The sequence below is a fragment of the Cajanus cajan genome, chromosome 1 (genome assembly GCF_000230855.2).
Source record: "Cajanus cajan strain Asha chromosome 1, NIPB_CcT2T_4, whole genome shotgun sequence".
Lineage (NCBI taxonomy): Eukaryota > Viridiplantae > Streptophyta > Magnoliopsida > Fabales > Fabaceae > Cajanus > Cajanus cajan.
This window is the reverse complement of record NC_138517.1, coordinates 82,012,131-82,025,921: the sequence shown is the minus strand read 5'-3', so window position 1 is coordinate 82,025,921 and position 13,791 is coordinate 82,012,131. Positions and strand designations below refer to the sequence as shown.

Below are 13,791 nucleotides of genomic sequence, written 5' to 3'. Positions count from 1 at the left end.
CTGTGAGAAAAGAAAAAAGAAAAAAAAAACTTAGCTAAGTACGTGAATTATCGTAAAATTTTTGAAATCAGTGTTCGACTCATTCTCTAAATAATTAAAAAGGAAAAATAGAAACTCTTTAATTTTCAAGCTTGTATCGAAATCTTACTTAGAGAAAAATATAGATAGAAAAAAATTGACAAAAGAAGTCGACATCTAACAAGATGGATTTATTTAAATAATTTGTATAATCGTAAACTAGTGGAATATAAAAACTAAAATATATAAATATAAAAAATAAAAAAAAAGAACGAACCCAATTTAATATATCTATACCATTATATAATAGTAATTGTTTTAATTTCTGTTTTATATAAACCATTTTACCTTTTTATTTTACTCAAAAATCTAAACAACTTTGTATTTCTTACAAATTTTATAAAAAAGTCTTTTTGATCTTAAGTCATTTGCTCTTTATAAATAGTTACTGGTTTTTTTTTTTTAATAAAACAAGTAACTATCAAATTTATATTTATATTTATATTTTTATTCATTTTAAAAAGATAATGGAGACATAAAATATCTCTTTTCCCTCTAATATATTATATTAGTTAAGTTTAAATATATTTTAAGTCCCTATAAAACTAACAAATTTTGATTTTAGTCTTTATAAAAAATTCTCTTTGTTTTTTTTTAATTTTTTTATCTTTATAAAATTAAAATAACTGTTTTTAATCCTTATTTTTATGTGATCATTTTTTTATTTATTAAAAAGTTAAGTAACCATCTTAAGTGTTATTTATAATCATTATTATATCATATCAATATTAACACCTCTAAAAGAAATTATAAATTCTTTAAATATTATATATTTACTTAAAATGATCATTAGGAACTAAAAATAGTTAGTTTAAATTTTAAAGACATGAAAATCAACGAAAAAATATTTTTCAGAAATTAAAATTAAAATTTAATCATTTTACAAGAATAAAAAAATATTTATAAATTCTAGAAAGATGAAAAAAAATAGAAGGATAAAAATCAAAATCATCAATTTTATAAAGACCAAAAACACTATCAATCATAATTAAAAGAAAGTAGGTGTTAGATTTAAATTTTTATATTTACATATTATAAATAAAATAAAAAGAAATATAATAAAAATAAGTGATTATTCAGTTTGTTTCTAGTACTGATTGTATGTGAAAAATAGTAGTTACCAAAAATTCTTAATTTTTAATTTATTTTAATGACTCAAAGATGAAATGATCAGTAAATATAAAGATAAAAATAATTATTGAACAAAGTATTCCTTCTATAGTATAGATAAATGAAAAATGCTGTATAGTTTAAAAAGAGAAATCGAAATTTTGTCCGAATAATTAAAAAATAATTATTTTATAATAAATTTATTATAAAATAATTATTTTTTAATTATTCTGATTTCGGACATTGTAGCAATGCTCATAGTGTCCTTGTCTCAAAGTGCCGCTGTTACATGAAGTTGTTACTTTTTCGAACTTCGAGCTCGTTGAATTTAAAGGCCTAAACCAAACGCGAGATATTTGAAGCTTTGAATCTGGACGAGGGCATAGTCCTTTGTCACCTCTGCTCCATCCTAAAAGAGAGTTAAAATGGATTTATATATAAGTTAATTCATAAAAGGTTTTTATATTAATTTTTAAAATTTATTTTTATTATACATAAATTATTTTAATTTATAACAAATTTTTTCTTCTTCTTATAAATAAGTTTATTTAAATATGTCCTAAATATGTATGCTATGTGTTTGAGTCTCCTACTTATGCGATTAATACGTCCTGATTAAATAAGATTTTTTAAACCAAAAAAAAAATGATTCATCTTTCAAAACGTTGGGAAAACCGTATATGGTTTTCGTCAAAAAGCTACTTTCGGTACCTGGCCTCAATTTCTTTTTTTATTTATTATTTATAATCTCGATATTTTTATGTTATTATAAAATTATCGTATTTCAAATTAAGTTTGACGAGCTTACTCAAAGGGACGAAATTTTATTGGTCCTTATTTTTTATTCACAAACCTTAAATTTATTATCTTAATTATTTAAAAATAAAGAATCAATATTCTTATTACTTCAACCAGCAAATATTATCATTATTTAATATTAGTGAGACGGAGACATTTTGTGTGTTTATAATTTATTTAATAAAAATATTTAAAAATTATTAATATTTGATAGATTAATTAATATTATATTTTATTTTTAAATTTAAATATTTTAAGTTGGAATTTTATATTTGTAATAATGATGAATTTTTAATATTATTTATTATTATTTAAAATTTTAAGGATAAAATTGTTTTAAAAAAATATGTACGTCAAATAAAACAATATTTTTATTATATGTTATAAATTAAGTACGATATTATCTATAAATTCAAATTAAATAATATTTTATTCAAGTTCTAACAAATTTATTATTTTTAAATGTTATTATTGTAATTATACTAATATTTTATATTTAAATCAAATTAAATATTATCTTTGTACTTTTATATATACTACTAATTCAATTTATTTTAAACATAACAAAATGATTTTAAATTGTATGATTAAATAGTTGTATATAAAAAAAATATTTATCCTTAACCACAAGTTCAAATAAAAATCATTTGTACTTAAATCACTTTTGAACAAACATACTGGCTGCATGCATAGTTCGGTAGTGGAATCGTTATGAGCCACATTCATTTTAATTAAATCAAGTTTGACTAAAATTTATGATGTTTGGTTGGCAAAACAAATCCCTTTTAGTTAAGAAAAACGAAATAGAGTTCGAGGTAATATGATATTATTGCTTTTGCTTTATCTAAAATTAATTCCAAGTTTTTAAGTCATTTTAATAATATATATATCCTTCCAACCCCAGCAAACGAAGGATTTAAAATCTTCAAATTCATGTATGACAATTAAAATACATAGATCCCAGCAGATCTTCAATTCTTTTCAAGCTTCTCACTATCATGGATACATTCATGACAATACAAGTTTGGAAAAGCACAACATCCATTGCAACCTCCTCCATTACAAAGAAACTCTTATGTCAAATGGTGGACTACTTTTGATGCAAGTAAAGCAAACCCACAAGAAGTAAAAAAATTAGTTTGCTTCCAATACAAAGTTGCTAAAACCAGCTGACCCAGAAACATCATTGTTCCTCAATCAGAAAGCAAAAATTACAGCATCACTGGTTGCTGCAAAAACAAAAGAAAGTTTTGCCAAAAACCTTGAAGAAATTTTAGCTCTACTCAAGAATGAAGGCGAAACTTCAAAATCTTCTTTACCGAGTTCATCAGAGTCTACAACTTCTCTAGATGAATTCTATCAAAATGAAGATGACTGTTTTTGTATAAACCTAGCAACAATCTGACAATCTTCAATCTGTTTAAAGTATTAATCATGATATATTTATTTAATGGTGGACATATTCACATTACATATTGTGAATACCCTGCACCGCATATCATCGTGGCTACTTACCGATATCATTTTAACCTTGCATTGTATGTAGATATCTACCCGGTCTAAAGTGATCAACAGTTCCAGTCAAGATACCGGCACTGTAGCAATTCATGATCTGAAGGAACAGCTTCAGTCAAGATACCGACACTGTAGTGAATAGTTCAAGTCAAGTAACTTGTACTGTTTTAGTCTTTAAAAGGAGGCCTCGTCCATGTTGTGAGGTACCCTTTCATTTTAGCACTTCTTAGAGAGAGAGTTCAGATAGAGAAAATTATACCCAATAGGGTATAATGAGCCCTCCTTTTGGGACTAAAAATTTATTGTTTCAACAGTACAAGTTACTTGACTTGAACTATTCAGTACAATGTCGGTATCTTGACTGGAACTGTTCCTTCAGATCATGAATTGCTACAGTGACGGTATCTTGACTGGAACTGTTGATCACTTTAGACCGGGTAGATATCTACATACAATGCAGGGTTAAAATGATATCGGTAAATAGCCACGATGATATGCGGTGCAGGGTATTCACAATATGTAATGTGAATATGTCCACCATTAAATAAATATATCATGATTAATACTTTAAACAGATTGAAGATTGTCAGATTTCTGCTAGGTTTATACCAAAACAGTCATCTTCATTTTGATAGAATTCATCTAGAGAAGCTGTAGACTCTAATGAACTCGGTAAAGAGGATTTTGAAGTTTCGCCTTCATTCTTGAGTAGAGCTAAAATTTCTTCAAGGTTTTTGGCAAAACTTTCTTTTGTTTTTGCAGCAATCAGTGACGCTGTAATTTTTGCTTTCTGATTGAGGAACAATGATGTTTCTGGGTCAGCTGGTTTTAGCAACTTTGTATTGGAAGCAAACCATTTTTTTACTTCTTGTGGGTTTGCTTTACTTGCATCAAAAGTAGTCCACCATTTGACATAAGAGTTTCTTTGTAATGGAGGAGGTTGCAATGGATGTTGTGCTTTTCCAAACTTGTACTACCATGAATGTATCCATGATAGTGAGAAGCTTGAAAAGAATTGAAGATCTGCTGGGATCCATGTATTTTGATTGTCATACATGTATTTGAAGATCTTAAATCCTTCGTCTGCTGGGGTTGGAAGGATTTATTCAATTGGGCCAAAGAAGTCCCACCATTGGAGAAACCAACTGGGGAACTTATATTGGACATTTTGTTTGAAATATATCAGCCATGAATGGCGGTTGGTCTTATTTTGATACCAGAATGTTTTATTCCAGGCATCAATATAATCCCAATAATTATCCAATAGGGTCAAAAAACATTGAAAATTTCCGAGGCTACTAGATCAATCATGCTTTTTAGTCCCTGTTTATTTCTTTGGCTGATTTGATAGGAGAAATTCTTTCTCCTCAAGAACCGAAGCTACTAGATCAGAATACACTTCTGCTAGAAGATCCTTTTCGGTAGCATCACAATCTAGTACAAACACTATTCCTAGAATAATTATTCCTAATACAAATCTTAGAGGAATAGAAACAAATTCAACCATTCCAAGAGCTGTTTACCAAACCAATGAGGAGGATGATCAAAAGTCTATCCAGTCTCCAACCTATTCTTCCCTCAATGATCATTATGATACAATCTGAATTCCAAATTGATAAGGAGGCCCTCCGTAAAGATTTTGCCTCGGAGGAAAACCAACCCCAAATATCTTGGTTTTTGAAAAATTACCAAGGACCAAAAAGAATACAGATTCAGGAGATTTATTATAATTTCTTGAACCATGTCAAACTGAATATACCATTTCTTGATTGGTTTCATGCTTATACCATTAAGAAAAATATAGATTATCCTTTTAGAGATGATCTTATAGGACAGTATTCCACAAATGTTGTTTGGCATCTCAAAGACGGAGAGAAGGTCCAATCTGAACTTCCTCCCAAAACCCAATATCAACTCCCTCAAATTAGGGACGACAAAAATAACCCTGTGCTTGCTACACCATTCAAAACCAAGGATGTGGATGAAAATTTGACTCCTAAAGACATTAAGAGTCTTATGGAGCAAATTAACTATACAAACAAGTATCTTCAGGTTTTAGGTGACAAATTAGCTGCCCATAAATCTGAATCAAGCCAATCACTGGCTAACCAAGCCACAAGTTCAAAACATTTAGAAAAACCTCTATTTCAGCCTTTTAAGCTTAGTCAAAAGGCTAAACAAAATTTGCACAAAGCCAAGGCAAAAGCCAATATGGATTCTGATGCTAGTGAATTATTAAGTAAAATTAATAATTTACTTAAAGCAACAACCATTCCTGAGTCTCCCCAAGGTACTGAAGAAGCATCTTCTAGACCTAAAATAAGGATGCGAGCAAGAACTATAAGTGTTTTAAACCAAGGATCAGATCAAGATTCTGATTCTAGTAACCCTCAATCCATTCAGATTAATCCTATTATGACCACCTCCAGAAACCAATGGAAAGGCCTAACAAAACCTTATCCCTCCACAGCCTTAGACTTGGCCATAGAAGATAAGGACCTTAATAATAGTAGTTTTAATGCTAACAATGTTTATGAATGGAATATTGATGGTAAATCTGAATACAATATCATGCATATGTTACAACATATGACCATGGTTTGTACTGCCAAAGAAGAGGCTTCTTCAGGATAAAAATTATATGTAGTGAATAGTTCATGTTATGAGGTACCCTTTCCTTAATATTAATAAATATTGTGCCGTGTAATTTGAGGGAGTTGATATTGGGTTTTGGGAGGAAGTTTAGATTGGACCTTCTCTCCGTCTTGGAGATGCCAAACAACATTTGTGGAATACTGTCCTATAAGATCATCTCTAAAAGGATAATCTATATTTTTCTTAATGGTATAAGCATGAAACCAATCAAGAAATGGTATATATATTCAGTTTGACATGGTTCAAGAAATTATAATAAATCTCCTGAATCTGTATTCTTTTTGGTCCTTGGTAATTTTTCAAAAACCAAGATCTTTGGGGTTGGTTTTCCTCCGAGGCAAAATCTTTACGGAGGGCCTCCTTATCAATTTGGAATTCAGATTGTATCATAATGATCATTGAGGGAAGAATAGGTTGGAGACTGGATAGACTTTTGATCATCCTCCTCATTGGTTTGGTAAACAGCTCTTGGAATGGTTGAATTTGTTTCTATTCCTCTAAGATTTGTATTAGGAATAATTATTCTAGGAATAGTGTTTGTACTAGATTGTGATGCTACCGAAAAGGATCTTCTAGCAGAAGTGTATTATGATCTAGTAGCTTCGATTCTTGAGGAGAAAGAATTTCTCCTATCAAAAATAATCTCTACCTTGCCAGCATCAGACTGCCTAATTTATTGGAATTCAGGGGCTTGTCTGGGTAGGGTTGGTGTGGCTCTTTCAAGTTGCCAGGTTGTAGGAAGTTCTACTTCATCCCATTTTATGAGTTTGGGAACAACAACATTGGCTTTTGTCATGTCTGTGACAAACAAGGTGGTTTCCCTATCGTTTGTTTTAAGAAGAACCCTTGAATTACAAGTGTTCATGACTTTGTATTGGATCCTATAAAGGAGGGCTGCAGGGATAGAACCTTCTTTCATGTTTAACCCATGCAGTCTAATGTTTAAAAACAATGAGTCTAAGATATTTCTATCTAAAAGACTCACAATTTTATTTGGAAAACAATTGAAATAAACAGGACCATGTCCTAAGCTTGTTTCGACGGTTCCTATAAGAGAGTCATGGAAATCATTGTGCCTTGTATCTCTAAGACACATAAGAATTGAAGCATTAAAACCCTCTCTGATTAGGGGATCTTCTCAATCATCTCCATTCTACCAAAATCTTTTCAAAATTTGATATGAAATCTGAATATTGGCAGATTCAAATACAAGAAAAAGAAAGGTACAAGACTGCCTTCACTGTTCCCTTTGGACAATATGAATGGAATGTTATGCCATTCGGATTAAAAAATGCTCCTTCAGAATTCCAAAAGATTATGAATGACATTTTTAATCCTTATACAAGTTTTGCCATCGTCTATATTGATGATGTCTTAATTTTTTCCCAATCTATTGATCAACATTTCAAACATGTAAACATCTTTGTCAGAACTATTAGGCAAAATGGCTTGGCAGTCTCAAACTCAAAAATTAGCCTTTTCCAAACAAAGATCCGGTTTTTGAGGATAATTATATGTAGTAAATAAATAAATAAATAAATAAATATATATATATATATATTTATTTATTTATGTAAGAGGTTACTTATTCACCAAAATGACATGTCACGTTTCAAAGAGGCTAATTCATCAATCATTATTTTTGAATTTTTTATTTTTATTTTTTTTAATTTATTATTTTTCTCACTTGATTAAAAGATTGTTTTATTACATATTTAAAAGACACATATCGCTTGACTAAAAATTGTTTCATCTAAAATTATTTATGAAATATATCACCGACAAAAAATGAGATAAAGAAAGTATGATTTAAAGGTGTATTAACAAAATACTTTCAAATACATACTCTACACTATCGGATAAATTTTATTGAAAATTATAAAATATAAGTGATATTCATTAATTAAAAAATAAAATATATAAATTTTTTTAATTTCTAACTAATAATAAATAATATGTGATATTGAGTATATTATTAACATTTCTTTTGAGACGTGTGTGCAAAAGAGAAATAATTTTTACACAAAAGTGTGATCATCAAAAATCTATTAAGCAAAATTTTAGAAATTATAACACAAAATTTATTCTAAGACCATGTTTATTTGAATATACCACCTTATTCTTGTATGTATATTATTCATTGAATGACATGCAATATTTGGCTAAGATATTGATTATTTTTGAACTTTTTATTAGTGTTTTTGTCTAATTTATTGTTTTTCTACCAAATAACATTCATTGTTTGACTAAGGGTTGCTTTATTATCCAATATGAGATGACACACATCGTTTGACTAGAGGTTATTTCATCTAAAATTATTTATGAACCTTGAGTTACTCATTGTATCTTCTATAATTTACTATCTTTTTTATCACATATACTTTGAAATGACATGTATTACTTGACCACGATGCTATTTTATTACTCATTAAAATGACATTTATCACTTGACGAGGTTGTTTTATCATTCACCAAAATTATTGATAAACTTAATTATTGATAACATTACATAGCTTTTTTAGAGGTATTAATTTGGGTTTGATCCATTGATTTACTTTTAACAACCCATAAATAGAATCAATTTTGACTTTAAGAATGATAGTCCAAATAAAACCAAAACTTAAATCATTTGAGTTCTAGTTGAACTGACCTGATAACCCATAAATTACAACTCATGTATAATACAAGCTTGCTCAATCAAACCCGATCAGATGAATTAGCCCATGTGGATGAAACTAGGTTGACTCATCCTATTCAACTCATCTAATTTTTTTGTTTATTTGCAATTTAATTTTTTCTTTTAAAACTATTGGGTCTATATTATATAAATAAGGGATTGTTTCAATTTTTTTGAATTAATTATGTGCATCTATAATAGAATGAGTCATTTTGTTTCGATCATAACACTTACAAAACATGGGTGTCCAACACCTTTTGAGAGTCTTGGTGTATTTAAGGTTTAGTTGATGGACAACTTAAATAATAATATTTTAAATCCATTTAAACTAAATATATTTATAATTTATAAAATGTTCAATACATTTTATTATGAGATAAACTAATTAAGTAATTTTTTCACTTGTAAGAGTAATATGTAATTGAAAATATATTTGCACTATATATTGACGCTTCAATCCCTTATTTTTTTCCTAATGCACAATTCTAGGAAAAATTGTATTATTTTTTAACTTAATAATTAAGAGTAAGTAAAAAAGTTACAGTATATTTATTTAGGTTAAACTGTATTTTTATCATATTTTTTGTTGATTCACAATTTTTATTTTTTTTATTTTCAAATAAAGTCAATTAGTCCTTTAATTTAAAAAAATAAAAATTTGATTTTATTATCAATTTCATTAACGAATAAATTTCAACATTAATGATCTATTATTACTTAAATCACATAACATATAAATATAAAAAATTTAAAAAAGAACGTACAAATAAATTTTAAAAATAAAATAAATATTAATCATCCATCAAATTAAATACAAATAAAAATCTCTCACATGTATTTTTTTTAATATTTTTTATTATCTCTAAATATCATAACACTAAACACTATATCATTTTAAGTAGTCTAATCACAAATTAACATTAAAAATTAATTATAAATGAACTTCAAATTAATAATATAATTAAAATTTTGTATTTTTAAAAATAGAAAATCAAATATTTTTATTTTAAAATAGAATATAAAAATTTGACACTAATATGTACTTGAAAGAACGATTTAACCGTGAACAAATAACATTTATTTAGTTTGTTAATGTATATATATATATAAAAAACTAGTTATAATTGAAAAAAAATGGACAATTATATTTATTTCATCACAATCAATTCTACACAATTATGTTGATATAGAATTAATTATATATATACTCAACCACACACTAATTTTCTCAAAGTTGATCCCACCTAATTATGTTTTCCATAAAATTACCCTTCTCGAATAACAAGTTCTGTTTTAGCAGCAACAGTATATTCTTTTAGGTACTGTGTCCAAGTTCCAGCAATGAAGTGAAAAGCACTTAAACGCCTAACAATCCAACTTATGCCATACCATCCATGACAGCAAAGAAGCAGAAGTAGTTGCTGACACAACTGTAAAGACTAAAGAGCATTCATTTCTTTCAACAATCAATAACTCCACGCCCTTTAGTAAAACCTCTCTCATGCCTCAACAGAAACCTTTCTCAACAAACATCCCACTTTCCTTGCAACGGAATTAACCTATAATTACTTCAATGCTAAAAAGATTCAAAATTTGAATTTAAAATCATATATACTTAATAAAAACAAAAGAGGTCATGATTATAAAACTCTGTTCTGTGCTCCTGCCTTCTAATGATGTAAAACTTAGCATAAAAAAGGCAATGTAAAAAATGAAGAACAGCAAAAAGACCCACATGAAAAGTCCCAACCGAACTTAAATAATATAATATAATAATAAATACATTCTGATAAAGCGTTTCAGATTACACGAGGAGGAGCACAAAAGAGAAAAAAAAGATACCATTTACTAACTATGACATGAACGAATCTAGTTTCAACTCCTAATCTCTGTAAGTCAGAAAGAGATACCCCTTTGGTTACATACAAAAGTTACAAAATAAAAAGAGCAACTATAGCTTTCCGTATACGAAAATCTAAACCCCCCACAAAAAAAAAAAAAAAAGAAAAAAAAAGTAACACTAGTGAGAAGTTACTACGCATTTTTTAGCGAAGAGGTTGCGCAGGTTAAAAATATTACCCCCATTGGCGGCGGCGGCGCTCCCACCAATGGCGCTGTTATCGTCGCTTCGGCAGCTTAGGTGGTTTTTGTAGCCAATGCACATGGGAACGTTCAGATTCAAAACCCTGGCGGTGGAACCCGCGGCGGTGGCTTTGCTCCGGCGAGGTTTGGGCTTCTGGGGAGGATCGGAGTTTTTTCCGCGGCGGGCCTGCCAGACTGGGCTGCTCCGGCCCACGTGGACGCCGGGGCGGCCCGGACTGCTGGGCCACTTCCTGGACTTGGACTCGCCGGCGGAGTTGCTCCGGGAGCAGGGCGCGCTGTTGACCTTCCGGGTGGGCGGAGCTCCGGCGAATAATTTGGGTCGGGTTGCCGCGTTTCCGGCAGACCTGCTCCGCGAAAAAGGCCATATATTGATGTTCAATTCCGCGGAAGTGGGTGAAGTTCCGGTTTTTCTCTCTTTCTTTTTTGCTTTCTCTTTGTCTTGCGTGTTTTTCTTATCACTTTTTTTGAATATATCTTTCCAGCGCTTGGAGGAGGAGGAGGAGGAGGGGGGTTCGGTTATGGATGGAGAGGGTTGGCGGATCGGAGGTTCTAGGTTGGGTTTTTTGAGAAGGTGGAGAGGAAGCAGTACGCCGTCGACGAAGAGTTCGTCGGCGGAGAGAAGATTAGGCTGTGGGAAAGAGGGGTTTCGGAGCATCCAGAACTCGAATTCTGGTGAGTTGCAATTAGTTCCTTTGGGAGAGAGTGGCATGATGTGAGAATTGGGGAGGATAAGGGTTTGCGTTTTGTAGCGGTGGGTGAGGGGTGAGGGGTGAGGGGTGAGAGAAAGAGTAGGAGAAGGTTCTTCACTTCTTTGTTTGTTGGATGAGAGAGCGTGGGGAGAAAAAGACCCTACATTTAAGAGAGAAAGAGGAATGAATCAGGGGAAGGGAAAGAGATAGCATAGATTTTAAGGGAGGGGGTTGGGTCCATCACCATGTGCCATACTAAACATTATTTCTTCCCACTCTTTACATAATAATCACCTCCTTAGTCCTTATTCACCTTTATATCTGCCTTTCTTCCCCAATCACCACGCTAATCTGTGGACTGCACATGCTTTGCCCTCTAGGCTCTAATGCCTTTTATTTTAATTACTATTTACCTTTATTTTATCCATAAACCTCTGGAGAAAGATTGGAATGTAGTAAGAATAAGTTATCTAGCAAAAGATTTTATATGTACAAAATAGTGGTTGCATTGTGTTACTAATTGTCCAAGATGTTAACGTGAATGACTACCTCTGTGACATTCCCATCGCCTTTGCCCGCCACTAAGGTTGACGCATATCATTGCGTAAGATAAAGATGGTACTAGTGTGTTTTCAGCACTAACTCGTTCATATCAACTACTCAAGAATAAATAACAAATGATTAAATGTGGTTGAATCATGACAAAATTATTACTTAACTCTTTCCGCTCCTTATACTTTCTACCGCCACAACCTACTATGCTTCTATTTTGGGTTGCTATGCCTATGGTGGTAAAAACTTGCTCAATTCGACTTTGATCCAGACTCTAGAGGGAAGTCAAGAGTTAAAGAATTATTACAAAACAGACAATAGAAAAGAAAAAATAAATGCTGGATGTTATATTTATGTTTAAATATCTATTTAATTTTATAATTTTTATATTTAAAAATATTTTTTTTTTATTTTCTCTTAACTCACATCGTCTACTGCTATAAGGGTTAAAGGATAAATTTTAAAATTATAAAAACTAAAAAATAACATATTTTTAGTTGTAAAAACTAAAACATAAAATTTTATAAAATTATAAGGAATAAAAGGGTATTTAAATTTAATGTTTCAATGTCCCCTCACTTATTATTTAATAATAATATATAAATATATGTACATGCTTTTTTGTTTTTAGTAAATCAAGGTATCTTCTAATTAAAAACTAACAACTAATCTTTAGAGATGCTAAGATTTATTTAAGTGATTGTCAATAAATATTTTACTTTCACCTTTTTTTTATTCAAATGTTGTGGCCCTTTACCCTGATGCTTAAGTTCTTATCCATATTTTGCATGACAAACATAAAAATCAATTCATATGAAAAGTATCATTAAATATGTATATATTATATTAATAAATATGATATTTTATAGTTTTATATCAACGTTGAAAGATATAATATTTAATAAATAAATAAATTAATATATTATATAAAGAAGAAATTTGTTTTTATAAATACTATATTTTGAATATATAGATTGATATGAAAAAGTAATATATTATATTTATTAAATTTAATTATATTTTAATCAATATAATATTTCATAGTATTATCAAAATTAATTATATATAATATTATATTAGTTTTGTACCATTTGTGTACTGTACTATCAAATATTTTAAATGTATATAGATTGATATGAGAATTAGTACATTTAATAATATATTATATTTATTAAAATTAATAAATTTATTATATTTACTGAAAATAAAAAATAATATTTTTATTATTACCAAATTTATTTACATATATTTAATTAAAAACTAAATAATGGTGAAATATATTTTTATTTTTATTTTTAAAACAATATATTATTAATAGTAATATATAAGTAAATATTAAATCAAGTAAATAAATTATATTTAATTACTGTAATGATTTTTAGTATTACCAATGCTAGTTATAACAAATATGTAAATTAATATTATAAGTGAAAGAAATCGCTTAATCACGTTTTTTTTTTACTTTTGTAAATACTATATTTAATAAACACATTAGATAGTGTTATTTAAAAGAATATTATTTTTTATTGTCACTACAGAGTATGGAGAATAACTTCGATATTTTAGAAATTCAAAAACTACAATATTTATATATAATTTTTTTTTTTGTTAGGT

General features: G+C 29.0%; 1 protein-coding gene across 1 annotated transcript; it reads right to left on the bottom strand.

Moving 5' to 3' along the window:
- Positions 1–10,569: 10,569 nt before the first annotated feature.
- LOC109804204 (serine/arginine repetitive matrix-like protein) lies at positions 10,570–11,905 on the bottom strand. The gene has a single exon (XM_020365996.3). It carries the CDS (start codon positions 11,643–11,645, stop codon positions 10,854–10,856), a length of 792 nt encoding a protein of 263 aa, XP_020221585.1. The 5' UTR covers positions 11,646–11,905; the 3' UTR covers positions 10,570–10,853.
- Between the last annotated feature and the right edge of the window lie 1,886 nt (positions 11,906–13,791).